A 23,467-nucleotide genomic window follows, 5' to 3' on the forward strand; every position below is an offset into this window, starting at 1 on the left:
GTGCCTGCATGCCGAAGCCTGCGCGCGCTGAGCTCAGCGCGCCCAGGCTTCGCGGACCTCTCCGCTAGCAGCGGGAACGCTCCCGCTGCTGGCGGAGAGGTGCCTGCATGCGGAAGCCTGCGCGCGCTGAGCTCAGCGCGCCCAGGCTTCGCGGACCTCTCCGCTAGCAGCGGGAGCGCTCCCGCTGCTGGCGGAGACGTGCCTGCATGCGGAAGCCTGTGCGCGCTGAGCTCAGCGCGCCCAGGCTTCGCGGACCTCTCCGCTAGCAGCGGGAACGCTCCCGCTGCTGGCGGAGAGGTGCCTGCATGCGGAAGCCTGCGCGCGCTGAGCTCAGCGCGCCCAGGCTTCGCGGACCTCTCCGCTAGCAGCGGGAGCGCTCCCGCTGCTGGCGGAGACGTGCCTGCATGCCGAAGCCTGCGCGCGCTGAGCTCAGCGCGCCCAGGCTTCGCGGACCTCTCCGCTAGCAGCGGGAACGCTCCCGCTGCTGGCGGAGAGGTGCCTGCATGCGGAAGCCTGCGCGCGCTGAGCTCAGCGCGCCCAGGCTTCGCGGACCTCTCCGCTAGCAGCGGGAGCGCTCCCGCTGCTGGCGGAGACGTGCCTGCATGCCGAAGCCTGCGCGCGCTGAGCTCAGCGCGCCCAGGCTTCGCGGACCTCTCCGCTAGCAGCGGGAGCGCTCCCGCTGCTGGCGGAGAGGTGCCTGCATGCCGAAGCCTGCGCGCGCTGAGCTCAGCGCGCCCAGGCTTCGCGGACCTCTCCGCTAGCAGCGGGAGCCAGCACTGGGCTCCCACGGCTTGCAGAGAGCTGCCTGTTTGGGGGCTGGGGTCGGGGGAAGCTCGGGCTTCCCCAACCCCGCGCCTGGGGGGGAAATAATTTTTTTCCTTTATTTCCCCCCCCAAAAAACTAGGTGCGCCTTATGGGACGGTGCGTCCTATAGGGCGAAAAATACGGTATCTGCTTTCATTGGGCTTTGAGTGATGGAGTTAGTCAGTTTTAAAACAATAACTTTAAAACTCATTACATAAGAGACAACATAAACCTGATCAGAATTTGTTAGTGTTGTTACTGATTTGTGGGATTATTGTTTAAGAAATCTCCATTTCCCTTTTGAGTTTTTTCTGTTTGTATGTTCTCCCAAGCTCTGAATTACTGCCAGTGATTAATTTGTGACAGAAATGTGGTAGGAACTATAATAAGGTATTCTGAAAAAACAACCAGTTCAACTGCAAAAATCAAAAGCAGCCCTACAATGAAAGGTCATCTAAATGGAAATGGACCATATACAAATAGGGAAGTTTTGTTTAGGTGCCAACTGGGAAGCTATTATTTTCCCCCAAGATGACATTAGAACACCCCCTTGAGCTCTATAATTGTAGATTAATGAAAATAAAATTGATGTTCTGTCTCTTACTGTTCAGTAGAGAGAAAGCATATGATCATGAACAAAGGCACATACCCCACTGAACTAAATAGCCAGACTAACTTCAATTGATTTGAACAGTCATGGATTACAAAAGCATTGCCTCCCACTTGTCCTTCTACACCCATCAAAAGCAGAAAGCAAAAGCGGAACTTCATTTCAGTGTTATAAGAATTGCAACTGATAGAAGGGGAAAGTAAGGGAGATAAAGCATCTGCCAAGCAACCTCCTTCTATCTTCCTCACTAGCCACTTATCGTCATCTCTCACCACACTGAGGAATGGACTGCAATTTTGACTTTATGTTGCAGCATTTCTATTTCATGCCAAGGAAACTACCGTATCATGTTTTCTAGATTGACACATTTGCTCGAGGGGCGACACTTAGTGTTTGTTGTGGGACTTGCCGTATGGGTACTAATCTGCAGGTGTTGCCCATTGTTATTTATTTATTTATTTATTTATTTAGTATTAAATCAGTATTGTGCCCTACAAAAAGGGACACGGGTGGCGCTGTGGTCTAAACCATTGAGCCACTTGGGCTTGCCGATCAGAAGGTCGGCGGTTCGAATCCCCACGATGGGGTGAGCTCCCGTTGCTCGGTCCCAGCTCCAGCCAACCTAGCAGTTCAAAAGCACACTAGTGCAAGTAGATAAATAAGTACCGCTGCGGCGGGAAGGTAAACAATGTTTCTGTGTGCTCTGGTTTCTGTCATGGTGTTCCGTTGTGCCAGAAGTGGTTTAGTCATGCTGGCCACAGTACTCAGAAAGCTGTCTGTGGACAAACACCGGCTCCCTCAGACTGAAAGCAAGATGAGTGCCACAACCCCATGGTCGCCTTTGACTGGACTTAACTTTCCAGGGGTCCTTTACCTTACCTCTGCCCTACACCCATAGATCTCAGGTTGATTTACAACATTAAATTACAATATAAAAAAGCCACATGCATAATAAAAATAACAAAAACAAACCAGACATTTAAAAGGGCATCAGAAGTCAATCAGCCAAAGGCCTGGTTAGAGAGGAATGCCTTCACCTGTCTGTGGAGCAGAGTAAAAGCATATATGACAAATGTTGGGGGGGGGATAGGTGTGGGGCTGAGAGCCTGAGCTGGCAAAGGCTTAGTCCCACTGTTATCCTAAACCAGGGGTAGGCAATCGTCTTCCCAATCCAGCCCGTGGACGGTCTGGGAATCAGCGTGTTTTTACATGAGTAGAATGTGTCCTTTTATTTAAAATGCATCTCTGGGTTATTTGTGGAGCCTGCCTGGTGTTTTTACATGAGCAGAATGTGTATTTTTATTTAAAATGCATCTCTGTGTTATTTGTGGGGCATAGGAATTTGTTCATTTTTTCCCTTCAAAATATAGTCCAGCCCACCACATTGTCTGAGGGACGATGGACTGGCCCACGGCTGAAAAAGGTTGCTGACCCATCCTAAAGTTTCAAGTACATGGAGTTAACAGAAGGCATTTCCTTTCAACAAGGGCAGAGTGCCTTTCCCTCATGCTCACCAATCTTCACCTATATGGCATAAGCGGTCCTATTTGGCCTGAGGGTACAACCCTGGAACCCGTTTTCAAACCAAAGCAGAAGTCCTGCAAAGCAAACTGGACCATGGCTGGACCTACGCTGGACCATGTATTGTATACTTTATGAAGCTTGCCTTAAAAGTAAAAAAGCAATCCCCACTCAGACTGCCCTCCCCCCCCCCCAAAAAAAAACCTTCACACAATAGATTGTTTTACAGTGAATGCCTAACCATGCCTACTCTTAAGTAACATTTAATGCAACGGCGGCTTACTCTCAAATAAGTGAGGTTAGATTGCAGCCTCGGTTTTGGAATATGGGGAATAATACAGAAGCGTGTCTCTGACTTGAGTGCATTTACTCATGCAGATGACACAACCTTGATGGCAGAAAGTGAGGAGGAATTAAAGAACCTTTTAATGAGGGTGAAAGAGAAGAGCGCAAATTATGGTTTGAAGCTCAACATCAAAAAAACGAAGATCATGGCCACTGGTCCCATCACCTCCTGGCAAATAGAAGGGGAAGAAATGGAGGTAGTGAGAGATTTTACTTTCTTGGGCTCCATGATCACGGCAGATGGTGACAGCAGCCACGAAATTAAAAGACGCCTGCTCCTTGGGAAAAAGGCGATGGCAAACTTAGACAGTATCTTAAAAAGCAGAGACATCACCTTGCCTACAAAGGTCCGTATAGCTAAAACCATGGTTTTCCCAGTAGTGATGTATGGAAGTGAGAGCTGGACCATAAAGAAGGCTGATCGCCGAAGAATTGATGCTTTTGAATTATGGTGCTGGAGGAGACTCTTGAGAGTCCCATGGACTGCAAGAAGATCAAACATATCCATTCTTAAGGAAATCAGCCCTGAGTGCTCACTGGAAGGGCAGATCCTGAAGCTGAGGCTCCAATACTTTGGCCACCTCATGAGAAGAGAAGACTCCCTGGAAAAGACCCTGATGTTGGGAAAGATGGAGGGCACAAGGAGAAGGGGACGACAGAGGACAAGATGGTTGGACAGTGTTCTCAAAGCTACCATCATGAGTTTGACTAAACTGCGGGAGGCAGTGGAAGACAGGAGTGCCTGGCGTGCTCTGGTCCATGGGGTCACGAAGAGTCGGACACGACTGAACGACTAAACAACAACAACAACTCATGAAAAATATGAAGCGGCCTCGTATTGCGTCGGGAGAATAGCCGATTCAACCCAGTATTGGCCTTTAAATCTGGCTGGCTGTGGTTATCTAGGGTAGGCAAAGGTTTTGGAGCCGCTACCCAAGACTGGAGGCGGTGCGAGGACGGGCTTCCCATTAGCCACAAAGAGCCAGAGAGGAAAGAATAAGGCAAAGGCGACCGGCTGCCATCTTACAAATCCCGCTCTCCCGCCCGCCTCAGCCAATCCGCAACGCCCACCCGCCCTTCGCCGGAGTTGGCTCTCCCGGGGTGAAAGTCCCGCCCCTGGAGAGGGGCCGGGCCTGTCAATCAAGTAGAGGAAGCCGAAAGAAAGCCGAGCTGGCCGATTTCCGCCGGTAAGGGGAGTTGGCGGGAAGGTGGGGGGGGGGCGTCAACTAGGGAGTGCGAACAAGCGGAAGGAGAGAGAGGAGGGGGTCAGTTCGTCGCGGAGGAGGGGCGAGCTCCCGAAAAGGGCTGTGCGCACGCGCGGTCTCGTGTGTTTCTCCCCCCTCAGGCTTGTTACTGAGGCGGCGCGCGCAGCGCTTTCTGGTTGCGGCCGTCTCGTGCTAGGCTGGCGGCAGCGATTGTAACAGCAGGAAGGTCTCATTCTGTCCTCCGTATCTTAAGGTGGGGGCGTGGAACGTGCTCACGAGCATGTGCAGAATACAGACACTAATTTTATTGTAGGATTCCCGTCCCCCGTTGGCAGCTGGCCAGAAAATGGAACAGGCAAGAAGTAACAGTAACTGGCTTGCTGCTGCTGCTGCTGGCCCGTTAATACAGAGAGGTTTCCTGTACAGGTGAAACTTTGTCATCGGGTGGGTAGGGGGGCAAGTTGCTCGGCTAGTGCAAAAATAGGCGATTCTGCATGAACCCCAGGTTCAGTTTTATTAGGCATTTAAGTGTTGGAACCAGCATATGCGCTTCAGTGCTTGTGTGGTACCTCAGGTTAAGTACTTAATTCATTCTGGAGGTCCATACTTAACCTGGAACTGTTCTTAACCTGAAGCACCACTTTAGCTAATGGGGCCTCCCGCTGCTGCTGCGCCATCGGAGCATGATTTCTGTTCTCATCTTGAAGCAAAGTTCTTAACCCGAGATAATGTTTCTGGGTTAGCGGAGTCTGTAACATGAAGCGTATGTAACCTGAAGCATATGTAACCCGAGGTACCACATCAAAAAAGACCCACATCAAAGGCTTCTGAATGAAAATAGCAGCAGGCATAGGATAAAAGGAGAGTGCCTCGTGGGTCAGTAACTGGTTAAAGAACAGCAAGCAGCTGGGATGAATGCACATTTCTCACAACAGGGAGGCAGAATAGCCCCAGAATCTCTCTTGGGACCACTCTTTTTTAAAGTCTCCATAAATCACCTGAGGCGGCAGTCAAGTTCTGTGGTGACAGTTCAGTATAGTGAGAACAGACTGAGGAGCTGGGAAAGGATTTCACCCAAGTGGTGAGCTCAAATTGGGAAGTGCAGTTCAATGTCAAGTGATACACAGAGAAGCGAAATACTGTATAACTTTACATGTACGCTTATGGTGTCTGAACCCATCTGGTTTAAGAGCTTCTGCTCACTTATTGGATTGCAAACAAGCCCACACATCACTGAACATACAATCAGGGGCCCAGTCAGTGCGCACTTGTCATTGATAGACCTTTTACAGTGTACTCTTGGCCACGCTTACTCCGATGTAATCCCAATGGTAAACGAGCACAGGATTGTGCTGCAAGGTTGATACAGTATGTGAAGTATTTTTATTATTTTCTTCTAAGCTATTAAAACGAAGTATTTTAGCATCTGATTCTGGGAGATCATAATTAATTGTTGGTGTGTTACTTTTAATCCAGAGGTTGCATTGCAGATTCCTTGCCTCAAGTAATGACCTGAATTCTTTATGCATTTTGTGAAGTTAGTGCTTGAATGGGAAATTTAACATACACCCATATTTTCTTCAAAGGCTCATAGCTTAATTATACATTCTGAAGTCAGTAGGACTAGTACATTTTAAGGAGGGAAAGTGATGTTAGTTCAGGAGATGAATGCCCTTAAAACTATGGAGGTGAATGTTGGTGGTAAGAACAATCCTGGGTCTAAATACCAACAATTTGAGTATTTATAGCCTTTGCAATGAAAATTACATCTGGGGAGACTATTATTATTCTTGTGCTACAACGGTAGTGTGGTGTATGCTGTTAAATCACTATCATTTTTAACCCCAAAGGTATTAAAATTATTCTGCTGTATATCATTTGTAAACTGTTTGAATTCATTCAGTATGGCATGATTAATACTGTACTCTATGGGTGAAACTCTTGGCTGGTTGTATTTTTGTTATTTTTCCGTACATCTTTAAAATATATTGTGTTTTTCACAAGACGCTTGAAAACGACCTTTAGTCTGTAACACTTTTTTATACAGGCTCGTGAGTATAGTTAATGTGGTATGTTACATGGGACAGATTTTAGTGGGAATGATGGCCCATAGAAATGGATTATAATTCCAATTAATTCCAATTAATTTAAGTGAAGTAAGTCATTCTGGTTCTGTGAACATATGCAGTTTTCAAGATAGGCCTTCCCAGTCATCATTTTGCTTTGGTGAGAGCAGCATTGTAAATGGGATACTTTCTGGAGGTATAGTATCTCTTGTGCTGGAAAATAGTGTGAGAGAGAGAGAGAAAGAGAAAAAGAAAGAAAAATTGAATGCTGCTTAATCCTTTCCTTCGCAGCTCCCCCCATGTAAAAAAAAAAAAAAAAAAAAACAGCTGAATTTGCTTCCATCAGATTTCATGTGTGTGTTTATAAAGCTAAGCTCACACCTAGAATTCTGCAGGGTAGAATAGAGCCACTGTGGCAGTAGTGGGGAGATATAATTTGGAGGAGAAAATGAGTAAGGAAGAGGTTAAGTACTATTAACTCCTGGTTCCTTTTCATTTAAAGCACACACACAAAACATATGCATATAATGTATTGTTCACCCCTGAGTAGTGTCTTATTATTATGAAATACATATTAAGGAAAAATGAAATTTTGTCTCCCCTGTTGCAGTAGTCTTTTTTTCATTACATTGTGTGGTAATAATATATACTACATATATACAAAGTAGACTGTATTTATTAACACGTCACATACAGTCATTTCCTTCCTCTGCAGGTGTTTATTTAATATTGGCAGTTCACAGTTCAGACCTAGCTAATTTATGCTCTTCATGAGGAACAAATTACAAATAATTGCTAGTAGGAAACAAGCAATTTGCAACTATGGTATAGAATTTTAATCAAAAAGTTGCCAATGTAAAATGTGTGCAAACACTTCTAAAATTGACGCTCTGTATTCCCCCTCCCCCTGAGAAGTTTTGGAAATCTCAGTGTCAAATTCAAAAACTAATTGTTTTGGGGAAACTTTTGTATGTGGTCATTTACTTTTTCTGTTATTTTCAATGTAATCTGATACATATCTACTTCAAACGAAGTAAAATAGCAGGTGGTATGTTCTTTGCTTTTGGAAATGTTAAGGAGCTTGTTTCAGAGAACAAAATGGGCACATCAGGAAACTCCTGATTAATTATACAACGTAATGGGGTCTGCAGTTCAGCTCTACATGCTGAGTATTTGAGCATAATGGTTACTCTCTTCCTGATTTTTCTGATCCTATGGGAAATTGACAAATTTTATTAAATAAACTGATTAAATAAAAAAAGGCTCTCCAACCAAGTCATAATATATTATGAAATCAGTATTGCTGGGTATGAAGAGGTTTCCCTCACCATCTACATATTGTTATCCCTTTAAGCTAGACGGTTCTTGCAAATGGAAAATTCTGAGGCCTCGCAACAGGTACTACAATGTGCTTGTAAAAGATAGTCTCTAGCAAAGGATCTGTGAAGAAGTCTGCAGTGTCAAATGGTCTATTGATATAAGAATCCCAGTGGTTTATTATTATTATTATTATTATTATTATTATTATTATTATTATTATTATTATGTAGAGAATAAAGGCTTTCTGCCCCTCTCCTCCGCATCGCATTGCTTCCTTTCAGCCCACTGTATCTGTGTGTTTCTTGCCCTTCATTTTACTAATTTTACAGCCCACTCAGGAAGCTCAAAAATTAAAATGCAAGCTCATCACTATATTGTAGATTCTCGTAATTAATCATAAATGTCTCCAATTACTGACTGTTTTCAGCAGAACCTTCTGAGGTAACATCATTTATTATTGATGCCTTGTAGGAATAGAAGTGATGCAGGAAGAACTTATGTACATTTTCTCACAACATTTGATTCCCACACAAACACACCTTTTCTCAAACTAATTGGAAATAGCTTCTGGGATGTTTGTCCATGTGTTTGGCCAGGGGACACTTTGCTGACCTGTGAAATTTGGACTCATTGAAGTGTTGAAAACACCATGAACTTGGAGCACCATCCAGGTCATAATAGTAGAATGTGAAAATATGTAACATATTGGCTGATGATAGCCTAAACCCCTAGTTTTATGTTGACAATGGACAACTCTTGATTTCCACAAGTAGGCAACTATATTGGTTGCTATCCTAAGGAACTCCTCATTCAAGATGAGAAAGTGACCTTTAAGGCTAGGTGTGTTTTGCTTTTTTGCTTTCTTACATTAATCTTGCAAGAATTAAAAAGGTTTCTTCTCTTAAACCGAAATGTGTTTTTTTTTTTGTATAGGCTGCAGCTGGGGATTTTGGTAATGTTCACTGAATGTTATTCTGTTAGGGTTATTTAAATTGACTACTTTTATTGTAATTTGAATTATATGCTTTAATGTTTCTTTTTAATGTAAGCCACTTTGGGAAGTCATGAAAGGCAAATAACTGAAATACATAACAAGTAGAAGTGAACACTGCAATTTATTTATAACAGAAAAAATGAGTTAACTATATAATAGTTATTAACTGTTATGGCGCATTAGTTGTTTCATTCATCCTATAATTGTGAACGTTCATAGAATAGTGTGTTGTTATGCTGCAATGCTTTCTCAATTACTTGCGTGGAAGCCCCACTAATCTCAATGGGACCTCTGAGTAAATATGTATAGGATTGAATTGTAAGAGTCCTTGAAGAATAGTGTTCAATGTGTACATGTAAACCAAGATATCATGGGCATTCTTTAACAACAACAACTTTTTAAATGGCATACACTTAATGCATTATATATATTTTTAAAGTGTAAAATTGTACAGTGTTTGAATGGTAGTTTCTGAATGTGTTCCAGCTGCCTCTGATGAAGAAGTGTTCTACGTCATTAAGCTGGAGTGTGTTTGTAAATAAACAGACGTTTTCTTCCAAGCCTTTTAAGGACTGCTTCCTTGCTATTTTGGGGGTGGGTGAGCCCCAGTACTAAGAAGCAGAAGCCTGTGACCAAATGTGGAAGGATGAAGGCTTGCCTTATAGTGGAGTGAGGCATTATGAACTGTGGCAATTCATATTCCCGAATGACTCCTAATTTGAACTTTGACTCAATCACTAGTTCAATGCCATTATTTTTTAGGGTAATAATTATGCTGATGGTGATTTTGTGTTTGGAAGTTTGCAGTTCAGGAATGCTGTTGGGCTTGATGTGAGTTGGTGAGGTTGAAGCTGACGGTGGTGGTCCAGGGGTCCTTCTTAACCAGCTTCAGCTGGTTCACCTGTGTGAAGAGAATGGACCTTCCTTCAGTTACCCATGTAATGTTCAAGCTGGAGTACTGCAATGCTGTCCATGGTTTTGGAACTTCATCTGGTACAAAATTAAGCCTTCAGGTTGTTTGTTGGAGCCAGGCAGTTGAAGCAACCTATGCTGTACCACTGTGTTTCTGGCCCCAAATTTAAAACGCTTGTGATGACCTTTGAAACACTGAATATTTTTAAACCAGAGTACTTTAGCATTCCCTGCACCCATATCAACTTACCTGTGCCTTAAGATTCACTTCAGAAGCCCTGCTTTTTAGGTTCTCACCTTGAAAGACAAGTTAGTGGGCTCATGGAACAGGACCTTCTCTATGGTGTCTCCACGGCTATGGAACTTGATTGTATGTGTAGTTAGGCTGGCTCAGGTTTTTTTTAGTTGTCTGTATGATCTCCCCATCCCTAGTTTAGCAAACTGAGAATGGGTGTCAGACTTGTGTGCGCATATCTTTACCTAGTCTCGTCACCTTGAGTGCTGGCTTCACTCCAGGGCTGCTTCCTGTTCTGTCTGTACAGGCCATGTTGCTTTATAAACAAGGATGTAAACTAGGAGGAAACTATGGTTTAAGATCTGACTGAGTACCCAGTTAGTAAAACCAATGTTCTCTGGTTTGGATATATTGGGAATTCTGATTTAAACAGACCTTATTTGAAGGTGGTATGTTGGGTGTGTGCCAGTCTACTTACGCTTGCGTTGCTTAAACGGTAAATAATCGGGAATTGTAAGGAATATTTAAACTTTATACAATCTAGTCAGTCATATTTAAATCTGACAGACTTCATAGGCATAGTACTAGCTTGTAAAGCTCCCCCTTTTAATTTCAACTGTTCCTGTGCTATATAAGCTGGACTTTGTATTCAGTGTACCATGTTTTCATCTATGGTTGCACATTTCACAGTCTCCAGTCTTAACAGTTCACTTTGTTGTGTTAATAAAGGTCCTTGAAAATGCAGCTGTGCTCAGGGTCAAACTAGATAAGGCAGAGCAGCCATCCACGCATCTGCCCCATTTGCATATAAAGTTGAAGAATCTTCTTTGCCGTAAAATGCCTGGGGGGGGGGGGGAGCAAAACTCACTCCTCCACCTTACCTGCCGTGTTCCACCAGAAGTGATCTCAACTGGGAAGAAGCAGCTTAAAAGTGCAATAGTTTAAGAGAGCAGGGTGATGAGTTTGGCTTTCCTCCCTCATACGGTCCTTTTCATGTGAAGAATAGGTCCTTACCCAGCTCTGCTTTATGTATGAACAGGGCAGACACTGAGATACATGGCTGCCTCGTCACATCTTGTTTGGCCTTCAGATTCAGGGTGGAGTGTGGGCTTTGGTCCAGATAAAAGACTTCAGCGTGCAAGAACTTGCAAATGGGAGATGTATGCAAGGTACAGCTGGCTGGCATGTGGCCCTCTAGATGTTCTTTGACTCCGGCTCTGATCAACCCAGACTGACATGGGTAGTGATCAAGGGTTGTTGACTTCTAATCCAGCTACATCGAGAGGGACACAGGCCAACACCCCCAGTATAAGGCATGCTGTGCTTGTGGCATTCCTTCGTAGGATTTCTAGAGCCATGTGGGTACATAAGTGTATGTACTTAGTGAGCAGAGTCGGCTATTTTTAGCTAGAGACATTTCTTTCATTTTCATTGTCATTGCAGACACATTATTGATGCGCTGCAACGATCAAAGAGAATTAAGTATTTCCAAATCATTGCTTTGAAGCAGTAAACCTTACAGCTGTGTGCCTTCCTCCTTTCTGATGCTGTACTTGTGCATCTTGATTTTGAAATAAAATAATCTCTGTTCTTAAAATAGATTTCCTGAGGGTTGGTTTGTATCTGGAATTCCAAATACCCCATTTTTACTAGAAGCCTTTGTAAGAGAAGTTCAAACCCTGGGTTTCAAGTTAATGCTTACGGGCAGATCTCTGTATCCTCTTTGTATGATAACTGCACTACAAATAAACCAAAAACAGTTTGTAAGCAGTGTGGCAAGAAACTGCTTTCAGCATTTGAAAGTACAACAGCTATTTGAAAATTAAGTAGTTCAGGTCATGAGCTTTGAAATGATTCCTGACTGGGCCTGCAAATTCTTACTTGTCCCTCTTGCCATGGTGAGACGTCAGCGAAGCTCTGGTGAGCAAGATGAATCCTTAAACCAGAGTGGGAAGAATGACTCTTAACCCCTCCCCAGCCACAAATGTAGACGGAAGCCTGCTTTTTAGCTCTGTGCTTGTTGGGTGCAAACAGAGAGCCATTTTTAAAATCTTCTCTGGCTCTGAGATAGAGTAGAACAGGGTAGTCACAATAGTTTGCCCCTGCGCCTGTTGGGAGTTCCAGTTGCCTGGTAGAAGCCTTCACTGCCCCTTTCTGAGCTGGAGGGTAGCTATATAGCTGTGTACAGCCTCCTGCAGATTGTTCTAAAAACAGGCTTTAGAATAGAAGCAGCAACCCATCAGGTCATCTTTTCTTTTTTTAAAAAAGCAGCTTCCTTTTAAATATTAGGAAGAACTTTCTAACAGTAAGAGCTGTTCGACAGACTCCCACGAAAGGTGGTGGACTTTCCTTCCTTGGAAGTTTTTCAGCAGAGGTTGGAAGGCCACCAGTCATGTACATAGAATTTCACTAATGTTCCTGCATTGCAGGGGGCTGGAGATGATGCTCAGGATCCCTTCCAACTCTGATTCCAGAAGATACAGAGACCTGGAAGATGGTTTCACAATATCTTTTATTTGAGGAAGGGTAAAAAAAATAGATGCTAATGATTTCCACTTAAATCAGGACTGCCTACTTGAAAGTCAGATATTGGACACATAAATCTGATTATTGATGCTGTAGCTGCTTTGTCTCCCACTGTTATCTCACTGGTTCCCTTGCCAGACCTTCCATCCACATCACATAGGTTCTTTCACATTGAAAGAATGATTTATTACAACTGAGGAGCAAGTATTATGTGGCACCTGCAACAGGGCCAGTTCTGCAGATGGAAACAGTCAACTGGGAATATACAGGGTAGGCAATCCCATAAGTAAACATGTCTCAAACTTTTAAAGGCTTTATGTACTAATAGGAACACCTTGAACTTGTCCCAGTAGCAAATTGGCAACCAGTGGAGATCTCTGAGCAAAGGCGTTCTATGCTGGCTGGGTCCCACTCCTGTCAGCAGCTGTGCTGCAGCATTCTGCACTAACTGCAGCTTATGGATCAAGCGCAATGGAAGCCCCTACATTAGCAGCTGTTGACTCTCTGGCCTACTCTCAGGAGTCTCTGCATAGGTTTCCTCAATGCAGACATCCATGCTCAACCTGTGGGTGTCAGGAAATGGGGTAAAGGATCTGTATGACAATGGGCATGCTAAGGACAAAAGCACAACCCTATGCCCAGTGAAGCCTTCATGAGGGTATTTGAAGGGAGATATGCTCTCCTTTTTCTGCCTTTCCCACTTATACACAAGTTTCTTGACCAGCTGCCCTCTACTTTTCCTTCTCTCTCTATTCACACCTCACCCCCTTACATACATTGCTCTGCTTTTCCTCTCTTTCATTTTCCATGACACAGTTACTCACTTGTCTACTTAACAAGGGGCAATTAATGAGGAACAAATCCAGCGAGGTCTCTTCAGTGACTGAACTTTGAATGCAGAGTTTATTTCAGGGTGCTGTAAGTGTCTTTGGAAAGGTGCAAATTGGCTCTTACTTTGACATCTAAGCAGGTTTTGTCAGCTTGAAAGTGCTTTTCTTTTTTTTTAAGCAAAGGGGTCTGTTTTCAGGACCTTTGTTAATGGCCCCCTAATGTACACTGTTTGCTGTTACAGTCACAAAATAAAAGCTGCTGTTTCCCAGCATCCTGTATTCTTAATTAGATTTCCATTAATTTTCTCTGTGAGAGATAAAGTGTGTACATTCACTTATTTATTGAGTGTTGTGGTGGTGGGTTTTTTGGATGAGTGCAGTCATAGCAGATCGACTACATTGAGAACAAAGTATTTGGATTGATTGGGACTGTTGGGTGCAGGGCATGTGAATGTTCTGTTTTTATACTGTGTGACTTACGGTAACTTGTATGCTCCAGTCATCTAGGCAGTCAGTATTTCTTCTCCATTTATCATGGTTCTCTCTTTGTTTCTGATGTAATGGAGCCAAAACACCCACCACCTTTGCAGAAGAAAGAGATAAAGGCTGCCTTGATGAACTCCAAAGTTTGCAGAAGTACAAAAAAAAAAAAATCTTAAGAAAGACACCCTAAGAGGGGAAACCCCCCAAAGTCTAATGAGCACTGAGCATACTCAGTGGCCACAAAATGCAAACTGCCTGGGGATTGGTGGAATGGAAAACCAGATCGGAGTCGAGTGGTCGGAATACTGAAGAGCAGCACTCTAACGTTTTGTAGTGATCCCACTTGCGACTCTGCTAGTGATAAAAGTTCCAGACAGCTAAGCACCTGTCAACAGGTTCTGGTCATAGGTAGGCCAGAGAGCCTACAGCCCCTAAATTCACTTTGGCCTTTGGCTTGGTATCCCATTTCTGAGGGATGAACCATCAAAATCTTAAGTTGTGACTGCTACATGGAAGCTGCTGGAAATCTATATACTGGCATTACCACTTGGTGACCTTTTTAATATGCGAGACCCACTCACAATACAATTTGCCACGATTGTGTGGGGAGTCACTACTTGAGCAACAGGAAGAGTTCGGTTTGAAAGGCATAAATAGCTCAAAGAGTCTGAAGCAGAAGCATTTGGAGTTCATTCTCATATAGACAGTGGTGGTCCCTTCAGAATAACAGGTCTGATATAATGTCACGAATATTTGTTGTTTCGAAGCGACAAATTATTTGGAGTTCAGATGAATGTTTGCAGGACAAAGGCTGAGAGAGGAGCAGACTCAATCTGAGTTATGAACAAAACATCCAGAGCTGCTTGTCTGCCCTCACAGGTTTTAATCTCTTTTCAGATTATACAGAGAAGTCACAGAATTGAAAACACTGTCTTGAGGCCTTAGGGCCGGACTGACAATGTGAGACAAGGGTGACCACATTTCATGAGTTAGCTTCTGTTTTCAAAACAAAACGGGTATAGGATGGAGAAACCATTGCACATTGGAAGGGTCTGTGTGGATGTAACAAGCCCAGTGGTCCTGATGAAAATTATCCCAAATTGTTGAAGCTCCTGATCTTCCAGGGGAACAGCCACTTTGCAAAAATGACAGCTTTTTTCTTGGAGTAACTAAGCAGCCTTAATGCATAATTGTAGTTACTCTGTAATGGAAATAGATGCTGTTGTTTATCACATGATGAGCTAGACATGTAGCACCGGTAAAGGGAGAGCATTCCATATTGATGAAGGTCCTATCAATGCAGAGGACAATGATAATGAATAGGGAAAGTGCTGATACCCAGCATAGCCATGTGTGTATGCAGTATTTTTCTGAAACATTTGCATACAAGATTTTGACTTCATTGTATTTTCTTTGTGATTTGATCTACCCTGAAGATCCTATGGGACAATACAGTGGGGGGAGAAGACATAGATTTCAAAACTAAATAAATCTGATGTAGCTATAGTATAGTCCTCCCCAGGGCTCCTATTTATTTCAATAAAGATGTAGATTTCAGCATTAGTACTTAGGATATTCATTCATTGTTAGTCTACTATAATGTTTCAGTAAGTTGCTTTTTTAAAAATAGAATGATGATTCATTGTTCATTTTGAGAAAAAGTTTCAGAAGGCTGTTAGCTGTATGAGCTAATATAATTGCTATTTCTGCCCTCACCCCTTTAGGGTGTGTTGCTGCAGAAGATTGCTTGCCTCGATGAAGCATCTGACACCCCTCACCCTTCTTGCCTGTGGCTCTTTTAACCCCATAACAAACATGCATATGCGTCTATTTGAACTAGCAAGAGATCACCTTCATCAAACAGGTCAGTGTGCAGAGTTGGAATGTGGAACCATTGGAATCTCGGAAAATTGGCAACATTTCACATCATTGCAACACATTTTTATTCCTGTTAATTAAAGTTCAAGACTTAGATATTTCACAGCATGCTGAACAGAATTTTTGCACCTTTATCACCTCTTAAAATAAGGCTCAAAATATGGAGATATAAAATGGGATTTTCACACCACAACGGTGAAGTTATGTCAGCTCTTTAGTAGAATAGTTGCAGATTTAAACTTGTTTAAAGGGGCCTTACTCCCCCTGCCCCATTTTTCTCGAGGAGCAAAGAAACACTTTATGTATGCATGATAGTCTTACCATTTAGTCTAAAGATTTACAGTTTACACTAGGGGGGGAAATGGAGAAAGGGGGCATATTCACCAAGGTGTAGAACTGTTTCTTCAAAACAGAACTTGCAAAAGAGCTATGTTTCAGCAGCTTTGGTGTTTCATTCAAATGACCAGGATAGCTCTCTGGATCATCTAACTCATATTCATTCAGGCACCAGCAAAGCCTCAAGGTAGGGATATGTAGGTAGCTATTTATTTAAAGGCTCAGAATCATTGACAGATGGAGTGTTGGACATGGATGCTTGGAAAGCATCAAGAAACAGTTCAGGAGCATTTAGCAGATTGCAGATTTCCGATGCTTGGGTGAAACAAAAATACCAGAGCAATATTAGTGCATCATAACACTTGCGTGAGCAAGTTACAGAACCAGAACTCAAATACAGTTTCAATGACCGGTGACAAGGCAAGCTGTGAATATTGATATTTGGCCCAATTTACCCTTGCAATGCTACAATGCAAAAGAGAAAAATGGGAAGGGATCTATTAGTAGCAGCCAAAGATTTTTTAGTAGAAAATTGGGGAGGTACTTCCTCAGCATCAGGGAAGGAATGGCTTGCTACAGTGAGTGAAGTGGTTGACAGACTTCATCCAACTGAGAGAAGGAAAACAGAGGGTAGCAAATTTTAACAATAACTGGCTTCTGTTTTTTCTTTTGTGAATTTAAGGTATAATCTTAGAACTGACAAATATTGAAACTTTCCCTTGCTTTAAAGAGATGCTTGCTGTTACATTTTCATACATGTGACCAAGCAGTTATATTTTTCTATATTTTTTCAGGTTGTTATCCAACCCATAGTAATTGGATCTCTAACAACTGCAGTCTCTAACAATTATGTTCTCTTCAATTACACATAATGTTGTTTTAAGGGAAACGGAGACAATTAGCCTGCAAAACTGGTGAAATAATGACAGCTGTAAAATAAATGAATGTTACCGAGCAAAACAAGAGGAACAGAAAGCCATCCCTGCCCTTATGAAGGACATTTAGAACCAAACTAGACATGAGTATGTGTGTTTTGTTTAGGTAAAGGGCATCACAGGGAAGGCTGATCAACCTCCAGCCTGTGTGTGGCAGTGAGGAGCATTTTAACACTTTCCCTCTCACAGTCCTGACAAAAAATCCCCTTTCTGAAGCTATTTGCATTTTAGGGAAGCCTCCAGTGACACCATTGGTACTGAGGCCCAAGGCTTAAACCCTAGGCTGCTATTTATATAATGAACAAATGAGCATAAGTGCACATTAATTGCTCGTGTATTCAATTAATGTTACATCTAGTTTGACCCTTGGTTGATCAGGAGGCTTTGGCTGTGGCCCTCTGACCCTGCATATTTGAAAGCACACAGGAACTGGTCCTGGTAATGGCACCCTGGCATTTGTGGGGATTGCATTGTTTGGAGCTGCTTAGGCCCACATCACTTTCTTCAGTGTCTTGGCAGTAAAAGCAGACACTGTTCTTTGCTCAAGACAGTTTCTTAAATTGCCCTAAATGAAGACACTTCCTTGTAACAAAAGAGCTCTGGTCATCAAGTCAGAATCCATGTGTTGGATCCAGAGCACATTAGTTGTACTTGAGTCTCATTAACATTGTTGAGGCTTAAGTTAGGCATGCCTTACTTTTCCCAATTACTTCAATTGGGCTTTGTGCAACTAACTTGGTCTGCATCAAATCCAGTGAACCCGTTTTCACAGAATTCCAATTCTTGAAATCTATTTCTTCATGGGTTAGAGTACATACAGCTATGAATATAAGGGACACAATAAGTATGATAAACAGATTCTGTGAGCGCAATGCCCGTACATTGCAAGTTTTTATAGGGATCAATAGAGCAATATGTTAGGATATTTCCGTTCCACCTTAAAAGGGAGCAGGATGTTTGTGTCACAGCCTGTGCATTTCCTGTCTCACAGGATGTTTCTGTTGTGCTTTTGCTTTCGTTCCTCTCTCACTGCCGAAACTCTCAAACAGGCAGTCATGGTTTTTCTTTGTTCTGATCAACGCTGAATAAACTTCTATATAATGCTCTCCTGTGTGCATCTTTCGTTGTGCATATCTGCTGATAGTGTGCAAGAGCTCTGGGTCTTTGGCAAGCTATTTCTAGAGCTCCTGTCGCTAATTGCTGATACTGCTTGTCTACGGGAGATCAGTGGACGTCCGGAGACGACATGGAGGTCAAGATGGACTTTGTCTCCCTGGCAGTATCCCAACAACAGGTTATGGGCCCAGCACGCTTCCGCTGCGCCACAGATTCTGTGAGCGCAATGCCCGTACATTGCAAGTTTTTATAGGGATCAATAGAGCAATATTCCAGCACCAGTTCAGTGCCACCTATTTCACTTGCACAGGCACAGGCATACAAGTAGGCAAAATGATGGGACATTAGAGGGCATGTCTCTGGTACTCCCATGTTTCCCTTCCCCTACAATCAGTACAAGTGAGTCTGTTGAACCCTATTGAATCCCTAATTGTACAGATATGAACTTGTAGTGTTGGGGATCAGGCCCATCCCTTTAGGAGGGTCCTTTGGTAACTTTTTATACACTTGTTGGTGTCTCAGCACAAACTCTTTCTTTTCTTTTTCATTTTTGCCATTCCAAGCACAGCATCCTATTCATCCCTGCCAAGCAACTTTGGCTGTGTATGTTAAGTGAATTTCTCTCTCCTCTATTCACACCAGTGGGCAAATTTTATGAAGTCACTTCCTAAATACAATGGATGTGACTATACACCAGTGAATAGCTATGAGAGTAATGCACCCCTTTGTATTTTATTAGTACTCATGTGAAACCTTATTTAACTTTTCATGCCTTGTCATGCATGGCTAGATATTTCGTCTCATAATGCGATTCAATTCCTTGTTCTACAAGTGCCTTTTAGTACCGTGCTGATGGTGCCAAATATCTTTTTTGCAATCTGTTAGTGCTAATGCTCTCAGATGCTCATGTTCCTCTGTGCTCTTATTATCTTCCATTGCTTCCTACAGTTTAAAGAAGGTCAGAAATGATCTATCTTTTCTATGTATTTTACCTTTAATGAAATCTTTTTTATAGAGTGCTTCAGTCTACATAATGAAAGGAATGTAAGATGTCGGCCTGAGGGAAGATGAAAAATACAAGACCACTCACCTAGTGCTCTGGGTTAGATAATAACAACATATGTGGTTTTATTTCTCTTCTTCCTTGAATTTGTTCATTTTTGACCACCAGTGGGGCAGGAGGCCAGCATATAAAAAAAGCATCAGATTGTGGGCTTAAGTGAACCTTTTGTATAATCCGTATCTACCCATAAGCAGGCACTTCTTGGCTAAGATGAATATTGGAGATGTATACCATATTAACATTTGGCAGGCAGTTATTAGAAACAAACTGCTGGACTAGATGGATCTTTTGTTCTGAACTAGAAGGATTTGAGAAAAGAGTCAAGGGAAGATGAGAAAAATGTAAACCAGCAGCCGACTTGGTCTCTAACATTAGGAAGATATGATACTCGCAAACACCATGTTAAGCATTGTGCCATTTAACTCAGTTTTGCCTACACGACTAGCAGAGGTTCTCTAGGGTTTAAGATGGATCCCTTTCCCAACCTGAGCTGAAGATGCCAGTGATTGAACCTAGAACCTTTTGCATCAAAGCAAAACCACTGAGCTTACAGCTCTTCTCTCTAATATTAGCTGCTAGATCTCCCATTCTGCTTGCTACTCCTTCGCTGAAAATAACGGATATGCAATTTTGCCTGTTCTAATAAATCTAATGAACTTGCAAATGAACATGTGTAGCAGTCAAATCAACACATCCCATGGTTTTGCCACCTGTTTGGCAGATATGCTTTAATAAATCTAAGAACAATGTGCTGATGGTTTAAAATTCCCTTTCAGACCAAGAATCTGTAATGTTGGTGGCTTGTATTATAATAATATAAAGCTTCCTCTGTCATTTTCTCATTATTTTCTTTTCTTCTATCATGAAACATTTGGAGTGTGCCTCTCTTCATAAATTCATTTCTTCCTCATCTGTCTTTGTGCAGACCAGAGGAAACCTCAAAAATAAGCTGGCAAAAAGGCAGTTGTGGTCAGTTTCTTCCCAACTGGAACAAACATTATTTACCAAAACATATTCACTCTTAAGGGACGTGGGTGGTGCCTAGGACTTGACAATCAGAAGGTCGGCGGTTCGAATCCCCATGACGGGGTGAGCTCCCGTTGCTCGGTCCCTGCTCCTGCCAACCTGGTAGTTCGAAAGCATGTCAAAGTGCAAGTAGATAAATAGGTACCGCTCCGGCGGGAAGGTAAACGGTGTTTCCGTGCACTGCTCTGGTTCGCCAGAAGCGTCTTAGTCATGCTGGCCACATGACCCGGAAGCTGTACGCCGGCTCCCTCGGCCAATAAAGTGAGATGAGCGCCACAACTCCAGAGTCGGTCACGACTGGACCTAATGGTCAGGGGTCCCTTTACCTTTACCTTTTATTCACTCTTAAATCTTTTTTCCTGCACATCAGCCGTACCTGAATCACACCACTTGAACGTGTGTTTGACTTGAGGGAGAGTTTGTACTTGAGCAGTGGTTGGGTCTGAAGCTTTATTAGCTGGCTCAGCAAGTCTTAGATCAGGCTGTAACACTCAGATCTGACAGCATGCTATTTTTTGAAGTCCCTTAACCCTACGATCTCGTTATTTTGGAAGGAATGCATACCTCACCTATGCAAACATACCGGCATAATTCCTCTTTCAGCCTACTTGTTTCACAACGGCACATAATTTGATCAGGGTTTTGTGTGTGTGTTTTTTTGAAGCACATATGATCTTTCTGCTCAGAAATTTTGAATACTATTAGTTTTACTTTATAGTCAGTCCCTCCCATTTACAGTGTCTGGGCAGGTTTGCTCTTATTTCACACTCTTGGCAGGAGGTGGATAGGCTTACATGGTCTATTGCAAAGTACTGTATGATGATCATGGTATTGTATTCCATATGGTGTTTCCATTGTAGGGTTGCTGCTTATCTCCAAAAGTTCAGTTTCACACTAATGCTTCCTATACAAGGAAGTGGTCTTAAGCCATCTCATGTGGATACTATTGCTGGGACAAAAAGAAAAGAAAAAAAGCCAGATTTCTCCATTGATTTGTAGGGATCAGAAAGAAAATGCCCCTGAAGACAAGTGGGTGACCAAAGTTTCCATAGGTGTTCTAGGAAATGTATTGAGTCTGGGAAGCTATGGAGAATCTGAAGGTGTTGTGATGGTGTGCAGTATTACTTAATTACCACCATGGCATAAGCAAATAAGTTCCACTATGCTCTTTTCCAAATGAACAGTAGACCATGTAACAGTTGTGTTACATTAACTTAATTATGTACAGTCAATATATTAGATAGAAAATAAAGTGTTCATCCATTTCATTTACTGTGGGGCAAAAAGACCACCTCCCGCTTGGGCGGATTTCACCCAAAGATTACTGTGCAACATCGTGTGCCAGTTTCACTGATCTCAAGTTATGAGTTTCTCTAAGGAGCATTTAATCTAATTTGAAGGTTTAAGTGTTATCATTAACATTCCTTGAATACAAGGATGTTCTGGTTTGACATATTCCTGGTCACGTACCAACTGAGAATAGAATAGAATGCTGAACACTAATTAACTAATAAGGTTCTGGAACCTTTAAGGATACGAGTAGTCATGTTTAAAAAAGGAAGAAAATTATGTGGGATACTAGGATTGGTAATAATCAACTTTAAATATCTGCTAAAAGAAATTGAGTGTTTGGGTTAGTTGCAACCCATTTTCAGTGTTAAAATCTTATTTTAAGAAGCTTCTATGATAAAGGAGATGGGACAGGTTAGTAACCAGGAAAGGGTAGCACAGGACCTCTGTATAGACCAACTGTAGGCAGGTTGTCTCCCTTGAAGGAGGTACAAGCTCCATGCAGGGGGTGGGTAGGAACTCAATTGAAATACCAATAGGAGTACCAAAGATCACAGGATGCAGAAAAGATGCATAGAGAATGGTTCATTGCCCTGATTTTCTGTAAATCACAATGGACTGGGTATCTGCACGAATGGTCCATGGCCATCTGGCGAAAATGACCAGCGGCTGGCCGTGTGAATGTATCCTAAGGGGCCATCTCTGTCCTAGTGCAGAACAAGCCATCTGGGCATGGTCCGTGTGGCCCAAGCATCATGGCTTTCTTCATTTGTGTGCTGTCTTCTTTGGGAGTAGTCACAAGGTGATGTGATGTACACTGCAAAATCCCATTGCATATCCAGCTGTCCAGCTGTGTAATCTTCCTGAAGACTGTCACTTCTACTTGGAACAGATATCTGTCCACTGCTTGCCAGCAAATGTAAGGTCCTTTCCAGCAGCAAGATATAATGAGAATAGCAACAGTATGAGAAATTGCCCTTTAATCCTCATTAACAGGTGCTGAATGCATATGAGGATCCCAGACACTTGATAAAAGCAAGGGGACTGCATCTTATGTAACACACCTCCTTCCCTCCACCTTTTTGCCAGGGATTTGCAACATATTTAAACCAAAAGCTATGCAACTGAAAGAATAAAATGCTTGATCCCAGGTGCCAGGTTAGTGTCAGATTTAATTAATGTCACAGCAGTTGCTGGCATGAGTTTAACTTTGATTTTCCATTACAGAATGAAACTTGGGGAAATTAAATACTGCATGATAAGGTATTTCCATGTAATCTGGAGAAAAGGTTAGAGTGTAATCTGTGATAATTCTATTTAAGATGGCAACAGTGCCTTTTTCAAACCTTCGGAGCTTAGAAGGTGCTGAAAGACCTAAAATAAATATATAAATTTATTGTTACTTTACGTTCCTATTCTTGGTGTAGCTTTGATAACCAAACAAAGCCATATAATAGTGAGAAATATTCCCCTCTCCTTCTGCAAACACCCATAGGAATTATATCTAAAACATTCAGTGTTTCCAATCTTTCTATCCATTATGCGCATAAAACATGATCCAGCTCTTATATGCAGGGAGAGGAAGAAAAAGAGTATAACTGCATTGCTGGCCCTGCACCAGCTGCAGTCCACAGGAATGACATCTTTTCCTCGAATGCTTTCCTGGAGATGATGTGATCATTAAGCTGTATCCCCAAAGCAGTAAAGTGACAGAGACAGGGTCAGGTTCATAGGTGCAGACTGGCTGCCCTGCCAAATGCAAGTGTGTGGCTGCATGACCGAAAAGGATCCTTTACAGCTGATATAACTTGCTGCTGTCTTGTTCTCAGCGACTCATCTGGGAATGCAGGCAGTTATCAGATGGCCCAAGCAAGGCTTGCAAATCTTTCCCTGCATAGCATGCCCTCAACTATGCTCTAACCAACCCCACCCACAAACCAACAGGACTGCATTCAAATGGTGCTTTATTCCA

General features: G+C 42.7%; 1 protein-coding gene and 1 long non-coding RNA gene across 8 annotated transcripts in view; one reads left to right on the top strand and one right to left on the bottom strand.

Moving 5' to 3' along the window:
* LOC310678724 overlaps nt 1-4,322 on the bottom strand; it is an 89,961-nt gene extending 85,639 nt beyond the window's left edge. For all 3 annotated transcript variants that reach the window (XR_014511895.1, XR_014511896.1, XR_014511897.1), the window contains exon 1: nt 4,214-4,322. This is a non-coding gene — a long non-coding RNA (uncharacterized lncRNA). The remainder of the gene's footprint in view (nt 1-4,213) is intronic.
* A 126-nt stretch (nt 4,323-4,448) lies between these two features.
* NMNAT3 (nicotinamide nucleotide adenylyltransferase 3) overlaps nt 4,449-23,467 on the top strand; it is a 37,020-nt gene continuing 18,001 nt past the window's right edge. The window contains exons 1-3 of one of the 5 annotated variants that reach the window (XM_083443020.1): nt 4,449-4,467; nt 14,749-14,867; nt 15,576-15,715. In XM_083443020.1, coding sequence (XP_083299146.1) covers nt 15,607-15,715 — 109 coding nt within the window. In that variant the 5' untranslated portion in view covers nt 4,449-4,467; nt 14,749-14,867; nt 15,576-15,606. Of the gene's footprint in view, nt 4,468-4,607; nt 4,912-14,748; nt 14,868-15,575; nt 15,716-23,467 lie in introns of those variants that run through there. The other 4 variants (XM_083443019.1, XM_083443021.1, XM_083443022.1 and 1 more) reach the window with 4 other exon arrangements.

The sequence above is a fragment of the Podarcis tiliguerta genome, assembly GCF_965153285.1.
Source record: "Podarcis tiliguerta genome assembly, chromosome: 5".
In the NCBI taxonomy this organism is placed as follows: Eukaryota; Metazoa; Chordata; class Lepidosauria; order Squamata; family Lacertidae; genus Podarcis; species Podarcis tiliguerta.